Source organism: Mus musculus, chromosome X (assembly GCF_000001635.26).
Source record: "Mus musculus strain C57BL/6J chromosome X, GRCm38.p6 C57BL/6J".
NCBI lineage: Eukaryota > Metazoa > Chordata > Mammalia > Rodentia > Muridae > Mus > Mus musculus.
The window spans coordinates 98,263,537-98,289,767 of record NC_000086.7 but is presented as its reverse complement, the minus strand read 5'-3'; the positions used below and the strand labels follow the sequence as shown (position 1 = coordinate 98,289,767).

At 35.9% G+C, this 26,231-nt stretch overlaps 1 protein-coding gene across 1 annotated transcript in view; it reads right to left on the bottom strand.

Moving 5' to 3' along the window:
• Ar (androgen receptor) overlaps positions 1-26,231 on the bottom strand; it is a 174,462-nt gene that overhangs the window by 33,451 nt on the left and 114,780 nt on the right. The window contains exon 3 of the mRNA NM_013476.4: positions 3,063-3,179. Coding sequence (NP_038504.1) covers positions 3,063-3,179 — 117 coding nt within the window. The remainder of the gene's footprint in view (positions 1-3,062; positions 3,180-26,231) is intronic.

Genomic DNA, 26,231 nt, shown 5'->3' with positions numbered 1-26,231 from the left:
GAACTTCTCCACAGAAGGTACTCTGTAGAGAGCACCACATTCTTAACTGTTACTTCATGTTATATTATACAATTGTAGTATGAATGGTACAGAAAAGGAACTAAAATTATGTGACTTCTTCTTGAAGGTGATCAAAAAGTCTATGCTAAACCCAAATCTTATGAAAATAAGAAGATATTGCCAATATATTCACAATGACCACTAGGTACTATTGCTTTCTTTTATATTTCTGTTTGAATAAAAATGTGATATATAGTGATACTCTAAGTTAACAGTGGAAAGAGAGGCCCATTGGTCTCGCAAACTTTATATGCCTCAGTACAGGGGAACGCCAGGGCCAAGAAGTAGGAGTGGGTGGGTAGGGGAGTGGGGGGGGGGAGGGTATGGGGGACTTTTGGGATAGCATTGGAAATGTCAATGAAGAAAATACCTAATTAAAATAGAATAAAATTAAAAATTAAAAAAAAACTTTGGAAGAGGGTATGTTGGGAAGTAGGGGATATAGTTTTAACTCCATCCATGTGCAAAACCTAAGAGAATACACACTTTTGTTTTCACTGACTTGGAACTTCAACATTAACACATAGTTTTTAGAATTTCTTATATCAGATTTTAAGCATTATGCTGGTAGAACTTTTCAAAGTGAGGTAGCCAGAAGTGATTTTGAGTGATCCACTGTCTGTTGTTACATGTCACACACATATTGTATGGGAAGCCAAGTTACTTAAGGAGAAAAATCACTGCTAAGTGTTGAGAACAGCCTGTGTCTATCTAGTTCTAGGCTTTAACCTCAGCTTGTCAGACTTCAAAAGTAAAGTCATTTATACAACATCAATAATTCTTCTATGACTTGCTCATACATGTATGTTTGTGGAATAATACTTGCCTAGCATGAACAGGGCTCTACATTCAATCCCCTGTATAGCAAAAGGAAACAAAATGATCCTTGTATTTTGTGGGCATCTTTTTTTCATTTCTTTCTTGAAGTCTCTTAGCCTGAACATCTAGTGCCTAATGTGCTGTATTTTATGTATCTGACACTCAGTGATACATCGGAAGGAAACTGAAGTCAAAACCATCCACAACAATTTAGCAATGTATTCACCAAGCCCATGCTAATGTGGCCACTCCCACCCAAACCATTCAGAAAGGTTTTTGTACCACTTTTCAGTGACTTAATTCAGAAATTTATGTCTGAGTGCTATACTGTATAGTCATATGCAGATTTTTCCTCCAAAGATACTCACAGTAATCATGTCAGAAAACAGCTTTTTCCTTTTCTTTTTGTAATGGAGGATATGGCCTCTGATATGAAACTGTTTTAATGAGTATTTTATAATTAAACTTTACTTGTATCAAAATGGGCTTATCACTGGGCGTGGTGGCACATACCTTTAATCCCAGCACTTGGGAGGCAGAGGCAGGCGGATTTATGAGTTTGAGACCAGCCTGGTCTACAAAGTGAGTTCCAGGACAGCCAGGGCTATACAGAGAAACCCTGTCTCGACACCCCCCCCCCCAAAAAAAAGGGCTTATAAAGATTTGCAAATAATGGCAAGACAGGATTCTCAAATTAGATGCTACTCTCTACTATGCATAATTCACAGGAGGTTAAATACTTGAGAAATGAATGTATGAGAGAACTTGGCTAAAGATTTCCAACATTCGTGCAGTAAAAATCTGTCTGCCAATCTTTCCCTCTGTTACCTCTCCTGGATTTCTTTCTGTCCTCCCCAGTGATCTTGTGTATTCTTCCTCACTATAGATCACAACTATACTATAGACTTAGAGTAGACAAAGCAAGCAAAATAAGATTGGATTTTGGTCAAATATTTGCATCTGATTTGATGCAGTTGCCTGGAAAATAACTCACAGGACTTCTACCTGTGATGCCAGAGAGTACTCCACATTACTTGACATGCTCCTATTGAAACTTACAGATGTAGCCTGGAACAAATTCCTTGCTATAGTATGGTCTGATTAAAAGTACTACTGGTCTATGTGGAGGGGAGGATGTAGTTAGCTACAATGATATATAGGCAGAGTAGGCCTTAAGTGACCTATAGAAAGACAGAGAAAACCATTGTTCTAAATTAGCCATGAGGTGGAAAAAAAGTGGGCTAGATTCCAGTCACTTGGGTTTTCCTGATTGATAATGAGTAATCAAATATAAGGTTATAGTTTTATGCACTCAGAAATAGATTTGTTTTTCTTTGAGTTCCATTTCTAAATCAATGTAGACTAATGAGCTTCTTTTTTCTCATGAAAGATGCATCTGTTTGGAAGCAGCAGGCAGCACAGTGGATTCTGGCATGGGGCAGATGAAGATGTGAAGGATTAGAAGCAGGGAAGTATGTGTCAAGCAAGTAGTATGAGTCCATTTTGGAAGGATGACAAAGCTCATGGTAGACACAAGCTCATAGAACACAGAGCCTTATGATAGAGGGTCACTCTTGAAAGAGCTGTATCTTTTAAGAAGCTAATGTGCTACTGGGAAAATGCTTTTGGAAATGATCAATGGATCTGTAAAGAAAAGAAAATGATTAAAAAGCCTGCTAATTTCTGGGAGACACAGGATAGGAAATTGGCTCTGTTTGGTACCTTAGTTACAGAATCCAAAGAGAAGCAGCTTTACACTCCAGTTGGCTGTTGCTACATGCAGATGTTAGCCGAGGGATAGTCTCAGGTGTTTTGAGCCTGCCTGTGCCATGGTCATCCTGCACCTGTGACAGTTTTGATTACTTGCTTCTCTTATTCCGACTACTGAACAGCAACAGTGTCAATATATCACTTAAGGAACTGAATCCAAAAAGCACACCCTCATTCATTGTCTGTTATTTTCTGATTCTTCCTTCATGCTTCCTGGTCCCATGCCCAACCTCAAGCTATAAATGTCATAGGCAAAAATAAAGAAGGGACCATGAGAAGGTCAATCTGAATCTATTGCCTAGTGGGCACTCTTAGAAGTATTACAGAGGAGAAGCTAGATCTAATGCAATGATTATAAATGATGAAGGTGAGCAGAAGAAGGACAAGGAGAGAAGAGGAGAAAAATATCATACCTCCCAGAGTCATCCCTGCTTCATAACATTTCCGGAGACGACAAGATGGGCAATTTTTCCTCCGAAATTTATCAATGGTACAATCGTTTCTGCTGGCACATAGATACTTCTGTTTCCCTGAGAGAAGAAATGCAAAAATATCAGATTTACTGTTAATATGTCTCCGGAGCTTCTTTCCTTTAGTATTACTAGGCAAGAAGATTAACATATACTACAAATTGAGAGATAGTGGCCCCAAACAAGTTGATTATACAGATTTCATTTTTATAGCTGTTTTTAATAGACATTAGCAATTTGAATCTTGTTAATACTTTCATTATTATGATTATTTACTGTTTTTGAAATCAAGATGCTTAAGCCTGACCGAAAGCCAGGCGTATCTTTGAGAAAATGACCAGTTGTGGAAATTATCACTCTGTTAGCTTGACACAGAAAAGATGTTGGCTTAATCAATGCATCCTCCTACTGACACCTGTAATCATGCATTCATAGTTAAGCTAATTAGATGCTTTAAAAAAAGCATTTAATTTTTTATGCAATTTCTCTTTTTACATTGCCAATGATGGCACTCCCAAGCCTGTAGGTTGTAAAAGTCAGAAATAAAGCCCACCTTTTGTACGATGAATCAGGGAAAGCAAAAGGAAGTCCTCTGAATTCAGTAAAGAGAAAAATACCCACAATCTTGTACAACTTGAGTCATTACAGATATGTAGACAACCCCCTTCCCTCTTTCCGGACAAGAATTACTGAAATGAAGATGTGGTCCACTCAAAAAATGTGTTTTGATAGTACTTTGGTTTTGTTATATTGTTCTCAATACATGCCCACACATAGCAGGCCTTTGATAAACACATATGGACTCAATAAGCATAGAGACCATAGAGTTGTATGAGCAAAAGGAGTCAACATAGAAATAGTCCAGAATACATTCACAGTTAATCTACACATTTTGGATTAGGGATAAAACAGGATGGAAGAAAATAGTCACTGAAAGGTCTATTACTTCAGCTGGGCGTTGGTGGCGCATGCCTTTAATTCCAGCACTTGGGAGGTAGAGGCAGGTGGATTTCTGAGTTCGAGGCCAGCCTGGTCTACAAAGTGAGTTCCAGGACAGCCAAGGCTATACAGAGAAACCCTGTCTCAAAAAACAAAAAACAAAACAAAACAAAAAACCTCCCAAAAACCAAAAAAATCCAAAAAACAACAAAAAAGGATCTTTTATTTCTTTATTATTTATTCTGTTTCACAATATGGCTGATATTTTTTAGAGTTCTATATTGTAATAATGATACATCTATCATATTTGATTTGTTTATAAGCTTAGTAATAATCTTGAGTGAAGTACATATAAAAGAATTATTATATCTCCTTCTTGATAACAAAAATAAGGGTTATTATGATTATAAAGGTTCTGCTTTCCAGCATTATGTTAAACAGTTGTAAGGACAATTTACATCCTTGTCTTTTTAGATCACAAGTATGAAATTAACTATAGATTTATATATAACCTTTAGCTTGTGCTATAGGAACATTTGTGCAGTTTATTAAGAATATTTATCATGAGATAAATTTTGCCAAAAGCTTTTTCAACTTTTTTAAAATGATCTTTTGAATTTTTAGTTTCATTCTGTTGACATGATGATTTTATTTATTCATTTGTATGTGCAAAACTGGCATTGAATCCCAGTAATAAATTCTTTCTGATCATAATGGATAATTTTTAATGCAATGCTGAATTGAGTTTTATATTATTTGTTGCAGGTGTTTTTTAATCTATGTTCTTGAGACCTATTGACCTGCCTGGCATTATACCCTTGGTTTGCTCTAAGACTATGACTCCAATAAATGAGAAAGAATTTAAAATGTTGTTTGGTTACATCAAGCCTACTCTTCTACAAAGCTTCTACAAAGCTTGAATGACCTCTATAAACATTGCAAAATGTTTCCCCTACACTTTCTTGAATTAAGACTCAGTTTGTAATATCTGTAGACTCTGTTAAGAGATACCTTCTTCCAGGAAACTTAGTTTCTTTGTAGTACTGATTCATCAGTGACAGTGACACAAAATCTGTACAGTTAAGGACATTAAAAACTTTCTATAAAAATTTAAACAGGATTCTTAGTTTTTAAGGTATTTAATTGGGCATAATATGTGGATATGGACCAAGCCACAACAAGAAGGTGGTAAAGTCAGCATAATGTTTAAAAATCGCACACAATGGAAATGTACTCTACATGATTATAGTCTGAAGAAATAGCATCTGGGGGTGTCAGATATCTTTTTCTGTTACTGGTTTATAGTCAGTTTCTGTATTTCCAGTTGACAGAGAAATTTGTAAGTGGCATCTGGGCCTATTCCAATTTGGTTTTAGAAGGTCACATAATTTCTTGTTGTAGTCTAAGTAGCTGAACAATTAGCATAGATAATACAAATACCTATTTAGCTCCTGCTCACCAAAGACTAAATATTAAACTCTACTCTTTGAAACTATTCTTTTTCAATAGCAAAAATATATCAACAATCCAATATCAAGTTCTTACAAAAAGTCATTCTAAAACGATTAGCAAAATATAAACTGTCTTTCTCATGTTAAAACATATAAAGATACACTGTAGAGCTGCAAAGAGAACATGCATTTCAGTGCTTTATAAGACTCAGAAGGGTTATACAATTGGAAAGAGGTACTCTGCATGTATGTTGGCTCTGAAATTATTGACCGGTCTACGTTCTGCATTTTCTTCCTGGTCCCGTTTCTTCTTAAGCATACATATTGAATATGATTCCCTGTCTCAGCAGGATCTGAGACAATAAAACTGGTTGTTTTTCCAGAAATACCCTATTTCTGTTCTGTTCTGTCAGACCTACAATTTTTCCACCCCTTATCACTTCACTTCGATGTCTAAGTAAGCTCTTTTCCACTTAAAAAATCACGCACACCATTTTGAGTAAAAAAGGTAGATGACTTAACCACTCTTAGTGTCATTGTGTTACATAAATGTGAAAAGTGTTGACCTATCCATCATCATGAATAAAAAGTGAAGGCTGCTGAATATAGTTTATCATACTTTGTATAGAGAGCTATAATATGGAATTTACAAGGCAAACTAAAATAAATTGCCAATGTATGTAAAAGAAGGTATGTATCAAATGGAAATATGTATGATGGTCTTCAAGGTGAAGTTAGAACAATTTAAAGATGTGTTCTCTCCTAGTAAAGTATATGAATTTAAAACAACCTAAACAAAATCTTTTCAAAATAATATCAAAATGTATCTCAAAGAATAAAATGTACAATAATCCTAAGATATACTTTTGAAAAGAATAATAATAAGATATCCTCTAGCAGGAATTTAGATTATTTTTTAAGACATGACAGTTATAATATCTTGGAAGCTTCAGCAGAGGTTACCTTGTGAAAGAAACAAGAAAATCCTAAAACATATTCTCTATATAATACATCATCCCAACTTAGTGAATGAAATATAAATTATTTGCTATATGATTCCAAAATGAGTGATTAACCATTTTACATGCCAATATAAAATCTGGAACTCACATATGAGAAAAAATAAGATATTTGTCTTTCTGAGACTGACAAAATTCTCTTTATAATTAACCATAGGTATATCCATATTCCTGTAAATGACAAAAATTAACTCTTTTCTTTTCTCTTCTTTTCTTTTCTTTCTCTTTCTTTCTTTCTTTCTTTCTTTCTTTCTTTCTTTCTTTCTTTCTTTCTTTGTTCCTTCCTTCCTTCCTTCCTTCCTTCCTTCCTTCCTTCCTTTCTTTCTTTCTTTTTTTTTGTTTTTTTGTTTTTTCGAGACAGGGTTTCTCTGTATAGCCCTGGCTGTCCTGGAACTCACTTTGTAGAGCAGGCTGGCCTCGAACTCAGAAATCCACCTGCCTCTGCCTCCCAAGTGCTGGGATTAAAGGCGTGCACCACCAACGCCCGTCTTAACTCTTTATGTTCAAAAATATTGCATTGTATAATAAAAGTATCTCTGGTGGAATCACCATGCCTGACCTAAAGCTGTATTACAGAGCAATTGTGATAAAAACTGCATGGTAGACCAATGGAATAGAATTGAATAGAATTGAAGACCCAGAAATGAACCCACACACCTATGGTCACTTGATTTTTGACAAGAGAGCTAAAACCATCCAGTGGAAAAAAAAAGACAGCATTTCTTTTCTTTCTTTTTTCTTTTTTGATTCTTTTTTAAAATTAGATATTTTCTTTATTTACATTTCAAATGCTATCCCAAAAGTTCCCTATACCCTCTTGCTGCCCTGCTCCCCTACCCACCCACTCCCACTTCTTGGCCCTGGTGTTCTTCTCTATTGGCTCATATAAAGTTTGCAATACTGGCACAACTGGCAGTTATCATGTAGAAGAATGCTAATTGATCCATTCTTATCTCCTTGTACTAAGGTCAAGTCTAAGTGGATCAAGGAACTCCACATAAAACCAGAGACACTGAAACTTATAGAGAAGAAAGTGGGGAAAAGCCTCGAAGATATGGGCACAGAGGAAAAATTCCTGAATAGAACAGCAATGGATTGTGCTGTAAGATCAAAAATTTACAAATGGGACCTCATGAAACTGCAAAGTTTCTGCAAGGCAAAAGACACCGTCAATAAGACAAAAAGGCCACCAACAGATTGGAAAGCATCTTTACCAATCCTAAATCAGACAGGGGACTAATATCCAATATATATAAAGAAGTCAAGAAGATGGACTCCAGAAAACCAAATAACCCCATTAAAAATGGGGCACAGAGCTAAAAACAGAATTCTCAACTGAGGAATATCGAATGGCTGAGAAGTACCTGAAAAAATGTTCAACATCCTTAATCATTAGGGAAATGCAAATCAAAACAACCCTGAGATTCCATCTCACACCAGTCAGAATGGCTAAGATCAAAAATTCAAGTGACAGCAGATGCTGGTGAGGATGTGGAGAAAGAGGAACACTCCTCCATTGTTGGTGGGATTGCAAGCTTGTACAACCACTCTGGAAATCAGTCTGGCGGTTCCTCAGAAAATTGGACATTTTACTATCGGAGGATCCAGCAATACCTCTCCTGGGCATATATCCAGAAGATGTTCCAACTGGTAATAAGAACACATGCTCCACTATGTTCATAGCAGCCTTATTTATAATAGCCAGAAGCTGGAAAGAACCCATATGTCCCTCAACAGAAGAATGGATACAGAAAATGTGGTACATTTACACAATGGAGTACTACTCAGCTATTAAAAGTAATGAATTTATGAAATTCCTAGGCAAATCGATGGATCTGGAAGGTATCATCCTGAGTGAGGTAACACAATCACAAAAGAACTCACATGATATGTACTCACTGATAGTGGATATTAGCCCACAAACTTAGAATACCCAAGATACAATTTGCAAAACACATGAAACTCAAGATGAATGAAGACCAAAGTGTGGACACTTCGCCCCTTCTTAGAATTGGGAACAAAACACCCATGGAAGGAGTTACAGAGACAAAGTTTGGAGTTGAGTGAGACAAAAGGATGGACCATCCAGAGACTGCCCCACCCGGGAGTCCATACCATAATCAGCCACCAAAAGCAGACACTATTGCATATGCCAGCAAGATTTTGATGAAAGGGCCCTGATATAGCTGTCTCTTGTGAGGCGATGCTGGTGCCTGGCAAACACAGAAGTGGATGCTCACAGTCAGCTATTGGATGGATCACAGGGCCCTCAATGGAGGAGCTAGAGAAAGTACCCAAGGAGCTGAAGGGGTCTGGAATCGTCTCCAAGATCTCCTTTAATTTTGTAAATACACAAAATGTTAATAGAGTAAATAAAATTGTTGTATTTTTGTTTATGTTTATGTATAGAACTTCTGAAGGAATATACCCAAAATGATAAGTAGTAGTTGGGACAGATGACTAAATTTCTGTAGAACTGGGAGGGTGGTTTTTGTTTTTTTTACTATTTAATCTTCTACAGTTACCCAGCTTTGTTATGTCTGTGTTACCTTGCATTTAAGGTTCTTTCTGCTCTCTGAGCTTCAGTTGATACAGCCATACACATCTTAAGAAGATTGCATTCTATAAGACTTCAGTGAGAAAAAAAATCTGACTCCTAGCATATCCTGTTTCCTAATCTATAGTTCCCATTCACAGTAGGTGTGTTTCCTGTTCACCACACTGAGGAATTAGGAAAACTCCTCTTTTAAAAGGGTCGGAAACTTTAAGTTTGATTCCAAAAATCAATTAGTCAAAAGTAGCTTGTTGAAGACAACAAGTGTCTGTAGGTGAAAAAGAGAAATGATTACTTTCTGCCTTTTACATGCTTGTTGTCTAGTAGGAGATAATGGAAGTGCACATGAGGCTGCAACATTACAAATATGTAAGAATGCATGAGGACTTTGGAATGAGGCAAAGGATGTTTGTGAGACCTTGCAGACAGTACTGTATGAGCTTCAATTTCATCCCACGAAACGCCAGCCTGGGAATCATGACTTTACTAGTCACCTGATAAATTAATATTCAGCCCAGACACGAAAACACTGTCAGGCACACATGGTAAGTGTTAGTAGTTGTCCTTGATATTTGTTACCTGGGCATAAAAGCAGGTATGTGCTTGGAGCATAGATTTAGGAGCCAGAAGACTGGGCTTGGAAATCCCAGAAATTCCACCTACTAGTGTTAAATAGTATAACTGGGCCTAACAGCAGATTTTTTTCTGATTCAGTGTCTTCCTTTAAAAAACGAGCTGTATAAATGGAATTCTGAAGAGTTGTAACATTTAAAAGAATATGTTTGAAGTATCTAGAAAATGTTAGTCAACTGATAAATTATAAGCAAAGTGAAAATTCTCCTAGAATAATAATAGTAAAAAAACAGAAAAGCCGAATAATTCCAGAGAGCTGAGCTCTTTTATTGTACATCACTCAGGTGTGTATCTAATGCTGTTTATTTACCAAATGCTTTCCAATAAATCAAATTATTCAGACTTTCCCCTACACTATCCAAACATAAAATCACCTGAGATGGAATTTGAAAACTGAAATTTAATACATAGTCTAGACTCACATCCTCTTGTACTTTGATTCTGGAGTGCCTTTCTGATTTGATTTCTGTAAAAAAGAAATATCTTAAGCTACTAACCAAGATGATTATAGTGTACCGTCTCACTTAGTAAACACTTACATGTTTCCTGAGACTACTGAAATGGGAGAGAGATGAAGAGAAGAACAGAGAGCAGAGTGGGGTGGGAGAGAAGGAGAAAAAAAAAGAAAGGCAAATAGGAGAAAAGGGAGCATAAGAATAATAAGAAAGAAAGGACAGGGAAGAGGAGAAGTTAGTGACAAGAACGAAAAGAAAGAAGAGGAAGAGAAGGAGGGAGGAGAGGATTCAGAAGCCTAATCTTAGCCCTATTGAGGTAGTGCTAATCTCTATGACAACATCAAGATAAACTAAAAGATATTACTTACATTACAAGTCACAGGCATTTCCACTGAGATTGTGTGCACTAAGGACTGGGAGAGTGGGATGGGAGCTTGCATCCCATATATATTTTATAGTTCTTTTTTTCTCCATGCTTTCTTTCATGCTTTTCCCAAGGATTATTTTGAATAATGTCCCCCTAAGAAGCTATACTATGCTGAAGAATCAGTGGAAAGTATAGAAAGACAGAGGGTTCAATATAATATTCTCAGTAAGAAGTGGAGACGGTAGCTTGGCAGGTTTGTGTTCAAGTATTTTTTTTTCTGGCTTATTAGCTGCAACTTGGTAGAAACTGCTTGATTTCTTTAGATGTGCATTTAGTCTTCTCTGGAATGGAGAACACATAGATCTGCTGCAAATTTTAAATGCAATACTTCTTGCAAAGCAATAAGTATTCAGTAAATATTTCATGAGATAAGCAAATACGGAGAGGTAGATAAGCAAATTTTGATAGGACTGAATAAAAGATTTTTTTAAAACTGAACAAAATGGTAGCAATTGTTACACAATGCATTAGAAGATAAACTGACAGGATAAAAATCTCCAAAACAAACTTCTAACAACTAACAAATGTTAAACTCCTGAGATCAAGTATTTCGTAGAAGTTTCGTTTCACAGAAAGAGTATTCTTAATAAAACCAGACTTTTTCTAAGTAAACAAAGCACTGGAGGGCGTTTCAGCCAGAGAGCATGATGTGTTTGAAAAGGAATGGAAGTTGGAAAGAGCCAAGATTGACACATCAAACAGGTTATGAAATTTATGATATGTTACTCATATAAACCTCCAAAATATTCAATTAGCTTTGATCAAGCTCACTGACAGCTTTTCCTTGGTATCATTTTTCCTCTTAAAAATTAAAATTATTTGGGGTGTATAGTATCATTATGAAGCAAAGCCTGGTATCAAATTTATGATTCCTTTTCTCTGGTCTCCTAAATCCTGAGATTAAACGTATAAAAAAATTCTTCTTAAAACTACCATAAGAGAGATCAACAGGTTTGATTTTATTTTAATTTCCAAATCTCTGGTTTGGTTTGCACTGGATGATAATTATCTGTTAGAACTATTGGAGGAATGGACCAACAGATGTGACCATAATACTGTTATTTAAAAATGTGTGAGATAGTGTTGGTATGTTGGATGTATCTCTAGTCTTTTTTGTCCTTTCATGAGAGGTTGCAGGATAGAATACTGCATTCACAGAGAGAGCTCCATCTATATTATCTACTTAGCATGAAATAATGTATCATTCTTTCTATATTTGAGTTCATTAAAGGAGTTCCATGCAAAGAATTAGTTGTTGATCTTCATATCACAGTAGGCTAGCTATTATCTATAAAAACTACATTATATTTCAAATTAAAGAGAAAAAAGATAAGCATCAATGTTTCCAACACATGAGAATGATTAATGTTTGATGAAATAGAAGTACTTATTAGTTTGGTTTGATATATGCATATTTTACTCCATAAAGATATATGACTATGCTTTTGTCTTAACAAAACTAAATTAAAATTATTATTGATAAATTCTCCCCAAATGTGGTTTATCAATTGAACTGTGAAAACACAGGTTACATACAAAATGAGAAATCTTCTAAGACTAGCATATTAAAACTGCTCTATAACATAACGTAAGGCATTCCCTTGCATTGTGATTTTAAAATCAAGAGAACTCAAAGTTACATCAGGTTACTAGAGTAACTTGATGGGGAAAAATCCTCTAAAACCAAATTTATCTAGCAAATCATACTATGGACATCTTGAATAACAACAGCTGACAAACAATGTTTATTTCATCTCAAAATTGTCACTGTCCCAAAAATATCTAGGTATCTAAGGGATTTTGTATTCTGAAGAAAAATTATAACAATGGGCTACTAGACATTTTCTTGGAAAACAAAAAGGTCATCTTTGGCTCTAAATCATCAATAATTTTTTAATAATCCAGAGAAAAGAGGCTTTTTAAATTCCAGTTGAAAAGGCTAACACAAATATCAGGAATGGAAAATTACTTTCAACTAAAGGCATCACCAGTGTTTCTCTGACTTTGCCTCTGCTATATTAAGTTTGCCCTTCTCTGTCCTGTAAATATCTATAAATATGTATTTAATCCAAATATATGGGAACTTTAATTATTTAATCAAGACATTATTATAAAGATACAAATTACTTAAACTGGCTAAAAACAAATTTAAAACATCAAATTTGACCTTTAATGAGTAAAGATATTGAATTACTAGTCAAACAGCATCCCAGAACCATTTTCTTTTTTTTTAACTAGAGATTTCTATGAAATGTTTAAAGATCTCACATTAATTTTTCACAAACAGCTTATGAAAAGAATAGTAACAACTTCCCAATTCATTTTATAATAATAATGTTACTCAATTAACAATCCAAGACAAACATAGTACAAGTAGTAAACTATAGACTAATTCTTATGATCAAAGGGTAATACCTGAACAAAATATTAGCAAGCTAAATCTGGAGTCATACAGAAAAACTATCCTAAACCTTCATGAGGTCTATCAGAACTTGGTTAAGTGTCACATTTTGTAGAAGCACCCTTGGTTGAAGGTGCCCACAAGAAAGTGGGAAGTTTCACATCTGCAAGAAGTCCCAGTGGTTGCTGGGGATCCAGGGTAGAGATTTGATCTGATTTTGAGTAAGTCTCACAAATATGTGAAGGGGTCCATAACTCACCAGGAATTGTGTAGGTCTAGGTTGGAGATGCTATATAGCAAGGCAATATCTTATCATCAGAGGAAGAGTTGAGATAGAGCCTTCTTCCTAAGTACCAATCAGACCCACAAAGCAAAGGTAACTTCAATTATATTAGGACTTAGTCATGTAGTGAACAGAACAGTGAACAAAGGTGGCCAGAATTGAAAATTAAAACAAAACAAAACATATGACAGAATAAAAGATCCAATCAAAAACTAATTCTAGATGCATAAATTCCAGTAAGAAACCCCCCTCAAATGAGACAGCCAAGGGTGGTGGTGCATGTCTTTGATCTTGGCACCCAGGAGGTAGAGGCAGGCAAATCTCTGAATTCAAGTGTAACCTGGTTTATGAAGCAAGCTCCAGTACAGCCAGTGTTATAGAAAGAAATCCCATCTCAAAAAACTGAAAGGAAAAAAAAATCAAGACAGCATGTCTTCTTTATAAGTCAATTATCCCACAACAATGACAACTAATAAAAATGACTTGGAAGAATTATCAGACAAAGAATTCAAAAGAATGATTATAACTCTGTTCAAACAATTCAAAAAGATAGGAATATACTCCAATAGAACAAAAACAAGTATATGAGAAGAGAATCAAAATCAGCACTGAAATTAATGAAATAAAAATAAAAGCAATATGAAGAATCAAGGAAATGAAGAATCAAGGAAATGAAGACTTTCTCTTTGAAAGATTGACAATTTTTAGACAAATTACCCAAAAGAGAGAGAACCCAAACAGATCAAAAAAAAGGAGAGATAAAAATGGGGAAATTCAGTGAATCATAAGACACTAAACTGGGAGATCTAAAAGATATGAATTAATTTCTAGATGTATCCTACCAAAGTTAAATCAAGATGAAGTAAATAATTTAAACAGACCCACAACAGTAAACAAGCTAGAAGTTGTTGTTTAAAAATTTCCCAACTATAATAAACTCAAGGGTCATAGAGTCATCACAGAATTCTAACTAAAACCAGAACTTCCGAAATTATGCCATATAATATAAAACAAATAAATTAAAACAAATAAATAAATAAACCTTTATATGATGTCTGTATTTCCTGATCCTGAAATAAAACAAAGACTTAACACGAAAGGATAATAATATGATGTCCTAGTTTGTATTTTTTTCTTTTTTTTTTTTTTTGCCAATTTGATACTGGCTAGAATTACCTGAGCAAAGGGACCTCAACTGAGAAAATGCCTCCATCGGATGGACTGTAGGCAAGTCAGTAGTGCATTTTATTGATTAATGATTGGTGGGGGAGGGATCCTCTGGAGGTTGTGTTACTCCTATTCTGGTAGTCCTTGGTGCTATAAGAAAGCAGCATACACTAGCAAGATTTTATCGAAAGGACCCAGATGTAGCTGTCTCTTGTGAGACTATGCCGGGGCCTAGCAAACACAGAAGTGGATGCTCACAGTCAGCTAATGGATGGATCACAGGGCTCCCAATGGAGGAGCTAGAGAAAGTAGCCAAGGAGCTAAATGGATCTGCAACCCTATAGGTGGAACAACATTATGAACTAACCAGTACCCCGGAGCTCTTGACTCTAGCTGCATATGTATCAAAAGACGGCCTAGTCGGCCATCACTGGAAAGAGAGGCCCATTGGACACGCAAACTTTATATGCCCCAGTACAGGGGAACGCCAGGGCCAAAAAGGGGGAGTGGGTGGGTAGGGGAGTGGGGGTGGGTGGGTATGGGGGACTTTTGGTATAGCATTGGAAATGTAAATGAGCTAAATACCTAATTAAAAAATGGAAAAAAAAGCCAAAAAAAAAAAAAAAAAAAAAAAAAAAAGAAAGCAAGCTGAGTGAATCATGAGAAGCAAGCCAGTAAACATGATTCCTCTGCGGCCTTGGTTCTTTTGTTAATTTCCATTCATGAAAGACTGTAAGCTGTAAGGTAAAATAAACTCTCTCCTCTCCAAATTTCTTTTGGCCACGGTTTGTTGCTCTTGGAACAAGAAGTATGTAATTTAATTTTTATTTTATCGTAGCCCACAGTTAAGAGACTTAAATGTTTTAGAGAAATTTCAGATTTGTAGAGAGACTGATTCTTAGAGTCTTTCTAAAAATTTTTAGAGTTTGGATAGTTTAATGAGATTGAACTTGTAAAGACTATGAGACTTTTAAAGTTCTACTTTAGTTTTATAATATGATACTGATATTTATATGAGAGGGCAGTGATAACAAAGAGAGGAAATGGTATGGTTTGAAAGTAATGTGTTATTGTCAAGTTGACAAGGTGTCAATTCTTCTCCTTCTCCTTCTCCTTCTCCTTCTCCTTCTCCTTCTCCTTCTCCTTCTCCTTCTCCTCCTTCTCCTTCTCCTTCTCCTTCTCCTTCTCCTTCTCCTTCTCCTTCTCCTTCTCCTTCTCCTCCTTCTCCTTCTCCTCCTTCTTTCTTCTTCTTCTTCTTCTTCTTCTTCTTCTTCTTCTTCTTCTTCTTCTTCTTCTTCTTCTTCTTCTTCTTCTTCTCCTTCTCCTTCTCCTTCTCCTTCTCCTTCTCCTTCTCCTTCTCCTTCTCCTTCTCCTTCTCCTTCTTCTTCTTCTTCTTCTTCTTCTTCTTCCTTTTGTCAACTTGACACAGACTAGAGTTATCTGCGAAGAGGAATCTCAGTTGAGGAAATGCCTCCATCGGACAGCATGCAGGGAAGACTTCAGTGCGGTGCATTTTCTTGATTGATGATCTATGTGGATGTTCTCAGCTCACTGTTTTAGGGGATAACCTTGGACTGCTGGTCCTGATTACTATAAGAAAGAAGGCTGAGCAAGCCATGAGGATTGAGCGGCATTCATTTATGGCCTATGTTTCTGCTTCTGCTTCCAGGTTCCTGTCTCGAGTTCCTTTGTTGACTTTCCTTCATGATACGCTGTAAAGTGTAAGGTGAAATAAACTCTCCTCTGTCCAAATTTCTTTTGGTCATGGTGGTTAGCCACCGGAATAGAAAACCTAACTAGAACATGAGTCAATCTCCCTATGAAAATAGACAAAATCTGTCAATGTATAACTTCCCAATAAATTCTAGATTACATAAAATATATCATTTATAACTAAGTCAAATTTATCCCAGATATGTAGGGATGGCTCACATATGTAAAACAATGATTGCAACCAACTACATAAATAGACCGAATGATAGAAGACTTAAAATGTCTTTGACAAAACCTAATATCTCTTCATGATAAAATAAAAGGTCTGTAAAATCTAGGGACACAGAGACATACCAACATAATACAGGTGATAGAGAACAAACCTACAGCTGACACCATGGTAAGTAGAAAACAACTGGAAAGATTTTCACTAAAATAGAACAATATCTACCTTTTATACTCCTAAACAACACAGTACTTGAAGACTTAGTTAGAACAGTAAGACAAAAGAAGAAAAAGGAGATACAATGGGAAAGGAGAAAGTCCAAATATCTTTATATGGATATGATATGATTCTTTTCAGAAAAGACCTAATGGACTCCCTGAGAAATCTCCTAAAGCTGAAAAATACATTGATTAAAATATCAGAACTCCAAATTAACATTTAAAAATCAGTAGTCTCCCTATATACCAATGATTAACATACCAAGAAAGAAATCAGGGAAACTATTCTATACAAAATAGCCATGAAAAATCTTGGAATCTTATGAAAGTTGTGAAAGATTTTTACAATGAAAATCATGTCACTAAGGAAGGAAGCTGAAGAAGACAGAAAAAGATGAAAAACTCATGGACAGGTGGAATTAACATTGTCAAAATATCCATCCTACCCAAAGCAATGTATCACTTTGAAATACCTAGGCAAGTATTTACAGAAATTTTGAAGAGAATTTTAAAGTGCATATAAAAGCACAAATTAGTTAATGGTGATATTGATAGGACAGCAGGACATATTTATGTAAGAGAATAAATTAGGATCCCTACCATCATGACATGCAAAACATTAAGAAAATGAATCACAGTACCAAATTTAATGGTTAAAAGTATATGATTCTTCAAGAAAACCCAGAGAGACATTCATGTGAACCTTTATTAGGCAATAGTTTTAGATATGACAACAAAACACCAAAAAACAAGAGGGCAAATGTGATACATTTGAGTTTATAAAAATTAAAGAACTTTTTGGTGGATCAACAAAAAGTGAAAGATAGCTTATAGAATAGAAACAATTTTGCAAATCTAATATCTGATAGAAGATTTTGTCAATAAGTAAGAAAACATACATACAACAAATAACAAAAACCCAAGCTTTTAAAAAATATGAATAATGAACATGATTAGTTATTTATCTATAAAAATATATAAATGGTAAAAAGGAATATGGAAAATGAAGTTTCAGCCATTTGCAAAATTTTAATGAAAGCCACAGTGACATACTATCACTTTATATACACTAAAATGGGATCAGTGATAATGATAACAGTAGAAATGAATAATAATTTGTGTTGGAAAGTATGTGTAGGAATTAGAGCTTGATACACTACTGATAAGAAACATGATAGAGTGTGTCACTGAAGGCTTTTTAGTTCTTCCATATGACCCTTAAATTTATTCTTAGGTATAGACACAAGTGAATGAAAACATGTGTGGACAAAAAACTTAAACATGAATATTCATTGAAAGGAATTATATAAAGGAAAGGAAAATATGAATATTCTAAATATACATATACCAATGAATATGCAAGCCAAAGTGGTATACCTATACATGGAATATTAGTTAGCCAGGGAAATGTATGAAGAACTGATACAAGGAATGATGCAGATAGACTTGGAAATAAGCTCACTACACTGAATCTAAATAGAGATAACACATATTATATTGTTTCATTTATATAAAGTTTCTGGAGTTGACAAATTTACAGAGACAGAAAGTAAAGTAGTGCTTGCCAGAGGCTGGGAGGAGGGGCCATGGGGAGCAAGCACTAATGAGTACAGGATTTCTTTTTGAGGTAATGAAAACCATCTGGAATTAGATAGTGGTGATGTTTGTAAAACTTCTTGAATACACTAAAAGCCACAAAATTGTACACTTTAAAAGAGTGAATAATGTGGCATGTAGAATACATCTCAAAGAAAAAAAATCCTAGAGTGCTTTTTTGGTGCCAGTAATTCTGAGTCTCTGGAAGAGAAGTCTGAAAAAGAAATCAAAAGGACTTTGTAAATTATAGCATAATTGGCCTAATGTAAAAGCATACAAATGTCTTTGAGGATATGCTAGGCATTCATACATTTTTAAGATATGTTGCCATGCATCATCTCACAGCATAGCCATGAAGTAGAAAGAACAAATCTCATTAATAATTTGCGGAGACAAAAGCAAAAGTCCAAAGAGCCTCAGAGACTTGTCTAGAATTACGTGGTACTGTTCTTTTGTCTAATGGTGGTTTTACTTTGCCAAGGTCCTTAAAGGAGGCTCTTCGCAAAATAAAAAATGAACTCTAACTCTTCATGATTTCTCATCTCATTCATTTCATTCTATTACCAAGCTGTCACCTCTGGTGACATTGAGATTCTATTATCTGCAGTGCCACTGGGTGGGAATTCAAAATAGCTTTCTGAAAGTACAATCCAAGTATTTCAAAATGGATCCCCGAGAGAGGCTATATCCACGATTCAATCCTTCTTCCAATGACCCTTGTCCACCTTTCAATTATTATCTTGTGATATTGCCATGTGACAATACCCAGCAGTATATGAAGTCTTATAGGGCACTGTAAATTGAAAAGAATGTCTCTTCTCTTATTCAGGTGTGTAGGAAACAATGTAAGAAATACTTCTTTTTGTCTAGCTGTCTAGCATATTGAAATATAGCCAATGTATCCCAATTGATTAATGATTGAATGATCTTTGATTGGCTCTTGTCCATGTTTTTCATATGCTTCTAAGTAAAACACCCAGATTTTGACAGATTCATGAAATTTTTAACATTTTACTAAAGAAAAGCAGCATCTTTCTAGAGTGAAAATGATCAGCTTCACAATTTTGCAAAAATCTTGTCTGTCTCACCATCCTGATAATGGCTGATTAGAACCTTGCCCTTAACTCTTAGTCCTAAAGTTTAATAAGGCCGCTGTGTAGAATTCTGGTTTCAGGTCTCCAGGACTGTGAATAAAACATGTCAAGGAGGTTAGTGGACAAAGCTCAGCTTGCTGCCACCACATTTTCTGCTGAACATAACCACCACTGTCCCTGCCAGTTTAGGCACCAGGAGAAAAGAAAGAAAGGACTTTAGAAATAATTTACTAATCACCATTTCCTAATTAATTTGAGTTCATAAACTCAAAAAAGACATATTATAAAGGCAAAGCAGAAATAAAACTCCTTAGGGGTTCCAGCTCAGCTTTTAAGGGTGGTAGAATTGGAAAACATCCATATATTAATATGTATAAGTTAGTACAAATAAACTGATCCCAATAGATCACCAGTGATGGCCCAATTGTGCACAACAATTTGAGAGTCTGACATTGCAGAATGCCGAATGAAAGTCATATTTGCTTGAGATTAAAAACACCAGACAATGAAACAAAGGCTTGTCTATGGGGAATGATTTGCTCTTGCCATAAATTCTGTAATTTATCTGTACAGGCTTTTAGTAATTTGCAACTAGGTATCAAAGCTGAGCTATGATAGAAAATGACCCTCCATTTCTGACCATGACTTATTTGCTGGAAGACTAAACACACACACACACACACACACACACACACACACACACACACACACTCCATTTTTGTATTATACAAATGTGGATGGACTTATTCCAGTTGGAGTTATCTTTGCAATATATTATTTTTGAAAGGGAATATCCAAATTTAAGAGTCTTGGGGTGGTACTTTAAAGACCTAGTCACTCTGGTGAAGATAGAAAGAAATCTGCTTTATGTGCTAATAAGAAACGCAAAGAAAATAGTGGATGATTTACAAGTAAAGCTGTTTCTCTAAAAGCAACTTTTTGCTGAGGATTCCAAGGAGGGCAAAGGCAAGTGTGCATTTATTTTAAAATAGGCATAATTTTCCTGTACAATGGCAAGGTGACCTCCTAGATACATTCATATTACACTGCAATTTATACAGTATTTTCACAAGTCTTGTCCCTTTTGGTCTTTTGGGCTACTGTTAACTCCATTTTACTTATGATAATTGGAGGCTGTAAGATGTTAATTGAATAGGTGTATTTCCTGATTTCCAGTGGCCTTTCCTTTAACCACACCTTTACTGCTTAAAAATCTGTAAAGCTACCCAGGGGAATGCTTAAGGATCCATTTTCTGTGTATGAGTCAGCAAACCCTATAGTTTGTTTGTTTGTTTTTTGTAGATACTGAGGGTTAATGTGTGGCTATGTAATCAGTCACTCTCTTCTGCAAGAAAACATTAAGTCATTCACTCTTGTTACTAGCAACAAGGATGATTAATACACTACTACAAACAGGGCTGCTATTAGCAAGTTGACCTCTATTTACTGGGTACATGTGTATATTGTGGGCATTTCTCAATGATTGCATAAGAATATAGTGAAATTGTTAAAAGCCAAGCATAGAAGACTTACCAAGTATAGATTAGGCCAAGTTGAGATGTTTAAAAGTGAGTCATTTTATAAAAAGGCAAACAATACTCAAATATCACTCCTCCCTTTTTAGCTGAGTATCTAAGGAACAGAATCCCAATTTTATTTTCTATAGTGTATTTCTATATCATTTGTTCTTGTTCACCATATAGTAATGGGAAATTTGAAAAATGAGATAATTTATTTTGTATTCTGATAACCAAAGGACTTGGGTCAACATTTATATACTCAAGATAGAGATGGAGGAATGCTAGAGAATATAATCTTTTCAGCAAAATAGCCACCATCTTCATCTGATTAGTTGTGCTGGCTTGCAAGAGTTCATCAGGATGGCATCTCTTGACAGTTGGTGTTCTCTCAGTGGTTCTCAACCTTCCTAATGCTATGACTTGCTAATACAGTTCCTCATGCTGTGATGACCCCTGATCAGAAAACAATTTTCCTTGCTACTTCTTAACTGCAATCTTGCTGTTTATAAATTGTAATGTAAATATCTGATACACAAGATGGTCTTAGGCGACTCCTGTGAAAGGGACCTTTAACTCCATAGAGGTTGTGACCCACAAATTGAGAACTCTTTTTTTTTTTAAGTTGTTTTTTTTATTACGTATTTTCCTCAATTACATTTCCAATGCTATCCCAAAAGTCTCCCATACCCCCCCCCCACTTCCCTACCCACCCATTCCCATTTTTTGACCCTGGCGTTCTGTAGAGATTCTAGCCACTCCTAAAAGCTGCTTGTACACTACAATGCTGCCATAATTTCATGGCCCCTCGGGTGTTGGGAAGTGCTAGACTGATATAGGCCGAGGAATGTAAAATTAAGTGGTGATGGTGGACTCCATCTATGTGAAGCCATAATTTATGTGGGGTGTAGACTTTCCAGTGGAGAAGCTTTAGATTTTTTAGTGTTCCTATAAGTAGCTCATCTACCCATGCTGTCTAGGTAAGCCCGAAAAGACTCATTGGTTACTTAAGTTAAACTTTGGTGGAATTATACTTTGGACTGTTGGAACTGTATAAAGAGGAAGTGGAAAATGTTACAGTCCTCCCAAAGGAAGAATTCTCACCACATGGGAGAAAAGTAGGTTGTGGCCCTTGGAACCAAAGTAAAATAAGACAAGAGGAATCTCAATGAGGACAAGGAAATCTAGAAATTACTCTGGGAGCTTTTAGTTCCCACATTGTGTTATCATAGTCAGGCATATTTTTTCCACGTGGAATTTTTAAGTCTCTACAGAGAAGCAGACTGGAAGGTGAGGAAACTATAGTCCCAAACATACCAATGATGTCAACCACTTGATAAACATCGACTTCTGCCTGTCTCAAATTCTCAACACATGCTTGCCATTTTAAGAGCCTGCCCTTATGTGGCAGGGCCTATATCCCACAGAGGTTTGTCATGATACAGTCTGGTGACTTGTATGAACTAATTTGTATATGCTGAGTCTACCATGTTGCTCTCAACTCTCTTGTTTCTACTCTTTATTTTAAATATGCAAACTTTCCATTATAGTCTGATGTTCTAAGGCAGATGACTTGGATCAGAATAACTCTCAGTGCTTGGTCTCTATGAGGCTCCCCCCCCCCAAAAAAAATCTCCTACCTCTTATTTATTGAGAATTATTTATCTGTTTTGTTTAAACAAATAACATTGTTTCTGCTGTGTCCACAAACAGGCACAATGTTCTCAAGGTAAAAACACATCCATCTCTCTCCTAATTGTTTCTTCAACCTCCCTCTTCTCATACTCTTTTATTTTATCAAGTGCTCAGGGTTTTCATTTTACTCTTGGTTCCAGAGGTTTCAAATTTGACTTTCTACTCATACCTCCATATTTCTCATAAACATCTATTCAGAGCCTGTCTTAAGCTCCAATCATCCCTTGCAAGTTTGGAGACTGCCCTCCAGGATCTGAAAAATGCAGTTTCTGATACTATTTATTGATGAGTACATCGCAAGAGGCAAAGCTTTCCTAAACAAGTCTACATATGTTAGGAGTTTAAGAAACAGGTAAATTATGGGTATCAGTAATTTCAAGAATTTTCTAATTCCTTTATTCTTCTAATCTTCTCTAATTTCCATATAATATATGATTAAGTGCTTCCACTTCTTATCCTTGTCTTTTAAATATTTTATTTGTTTCATTTAAACATGATGCTGAATTTCCACTGGAAAAAATGGATCAAAATTATGTTAACACAAGAAAATTGGACATATACTAATATAACCTTAATTCATGGAGAAAAATCAAGTCTCTGATGTTGTGGATAGCCCTGGAGCTAATTATATTTGATGTTAATTCAATTCTCCTGTGAGTGGTTGTGAACAAGGAATGAGTCAGCACTCCCTGTAAACCTGCTTCCCACCTTAATTTGTAAAATAAAGGAGAGCTGATGGTTGGGTATATAAAAGGGAAGGTGGAGAGGAAGGTGGGGAGAGAGGAAGAGGAGGAGGAGGAAGAAGAAAAGTGGAGCAGAAGCACATGGTCTGGAGAAACTGCAAGTTCTAAGGGGTCTCATAGATGTGGAAGATGGTGGTGTAGTGGTAGATCTGCCCAATCTAGGTGCACAGCATGTAGTCATAGTAATTGTGCTGTGTTTTCACTGCTGGGGCATATCTGGGTGAAGAGAATAAGTTTCTCAGTAAAGCAAAACAAAGCCATGGTTGCAGAAATTATGCTTGTGTGAGAGAGCCAGACTTCAAGAAAATAAAGACATTTTTTGTTAGTTGTGTTAAAGTGGTAGAAAGTGTAAATTTGTAACCATATGGTGCTATTTCATATATTTAAGTCTGAAAAGTGAATCCCACCAGGCCCAGTGCATTTCCGAGGGTGTGATGCGTTTGAAAGAAAATCATGGTTTCAGAAAAATAAACCTTTCACTATAGAGCTGGTGGAGGGGGAAAGATCAGCAAGTCTATTACTAAAGGACTGAAGCAGGAAGTGGTAAAAACCACAAGAGAAACACACCCATGCTATACTGTATGAGTATTAAAGAGGGTATGTATGGTACCTTTCAATGGAAAATAAGGCTTTGAGTCAGGCTTAGACTAATGGTAGTACTTAATGAAATAGAGACATGGGGAAATACTTGAGGCAGAAAAGACAACTTGAGTACAAGTAAGGAATGGGGTGACCTGGATATGCATTGGGGTAAATGAATAGTTTAACCATCTTTCACAGTTATCCCGTGACATATACCTCCTACCTGGTAATATACCTCGGTAGGAAAAACATGGTGAACATCAATTTAGAGATAGAATAAAAATGAACCATCAAATAAACAAAGATAAACTGTACAAAATGCTATCTGTTTGTGGTTTGATGTAAACTAGCTGCTGGAACACTTTATAAAGCAACTTTCTTCGGGAACATTGATATAAATGAGTTATGTTTATTTTTCCAAGGAATATTATCACAGTGGTGTTTAATATATGTTTTCAAATCTATAATTTAGCCAAATATTAAAGATATGAGTTCTCCCTGTCCATAAGAATGCTGGAGTATACTTACTTTACCAGGTGCTGCCTGCTACTATCAAGCTCTCATTATCTTTCTCCAGCATCCCGCACAAAGCCTGCCATATATTGGGTGCATGATGCTTGCTGGACTTAATTAGGTGCCTTCCTGTGCCCTCAGTCCACTGTGACTCCATGTTTTTTCGTTTGTAAAATAGAGCAGTAACTGTACTATCCACTTGATTTGTTGTGAGGACTAGGTGAACTGTTAATACAATGTCTAATCCCCCCAAATAGATGCAATAGTTTTAAGTTTTGTCATTATCAATTAAGGTTTTGAGATATGTTGCTAAGTCTTATTCAGGGTTATCTCTTGTCCTAGGGAAAAGGGCCATACCTGATTTTTTTCTCTCTCCCGTGCCACATGTACTAAATAGTTTTATGTCAACTTGATACAAGCTAAAGTCATCTGAGAGGAGGGAAACTTGATTGAGAAAATGCCTCGATAAGATTAGGCTGTAGGCAAGCTTGTAGAACATCTTCTTATTTAGTGATTCATGGAAGAGGATCTAGCCCATTGTGCATGGAGCTATCCCTGGACTGGTGGTCCTGGGCTCTCTAAGAGAGCAGGCAGGCCACAAGGAGCAAGTCAGTAAGCAGCACTCCTCCATGGCTTCTGCATCAGCTCATGCCTATAGGTTTTTCCTGTTTCATTTAAGTTCTTGCCCTGGCTTGCTTCAATGCTATGGAATACAATAATATGGGAGTATAAGCTGAATAAACACTTTCTGTCCCAAGTTGCATTGGTTATGGTGTTTCACCATAGCAATAGTAAGTCTAAGATACTCAATAATATTGTCTTTGCTGTGGTTAGATGCTTTGTGAAATGTTAAATCTTCAGTAAAGTTTTGATAGTCTAACCTATGGTCTAGAGACTTCCTGAAAAGGGAGATGACTTACATTCATCTCTAGGCCCCTGCACAACATAAAATAATACATGCTTGATGGAAAAAAAAAAAAGAATAGTGAAATCTGCTCACCTCTGCCCAGTCTTCTCTTACATGGACTATAAGAACCCAAATGCTCAGTGTCTGGAGTTCCATTTAGCTGGGGGCAAGGGCTTAGAATCTAGGAAGCTATATGCTGCCCACTTTCTTATAGTACAAGACATTGCTAGTGGTTGGTTCAGTCTATTTTCAGAAGTCTGGCACTCTGCTAGGAAATTTCGAAACATCTTATTTCACATTGTCCCTATAATTTCTCTGGAGATGATCACCACTGTTCCCATTTTACAAATGAAAAATCAACACCATGGAAGGGGGCAGATATTCTCTTGGGATCCTGAGTGGTAGCATGGAGCCACATTCCTAGTCTGCCATTTGATTAAGAGTAAACTACTGATATTCTATAGTGGCCAGTGTTGATAAGTTTTGACATTTGGAAGGTTCGGTATATAAAATGCATTTTAACATCATAAGTTATAAGACATTGGTATTAATCTCAAATTAAAATTTTGAGCCCTACATCCAGGGAGTTCAGAAGTAGTTGGATATTGTAACATCTCTGTAGGGCTTCCTAAGTCAGCTGTAAAATCATTCCACAAAAATCATTTCTAAAACATTTGTTTTCTACATTGTCTTTGTGCCTATAGAATGATAATCTACCTACACATTTTCTGCTTAGTTCTTGTCAAACAACAAAAGCAACAAATAATGCCTTTAAAAATGAGATGATGCATAGAGGAATATCTGGGAAGTCAAGGAATCTACACACTAGTGATACAGGAGAAGAGGCCACGCAACATAGTGGGATTTAGCAGGTTTAAGTAATAAGAGCACATGAAGGACCAACTCTATTTGTATTTTGAAGTTCAGCTTCAGAGCTAGTGAACCATAAGTACTAAGCATCAGCTCACTCTTGGGTTCT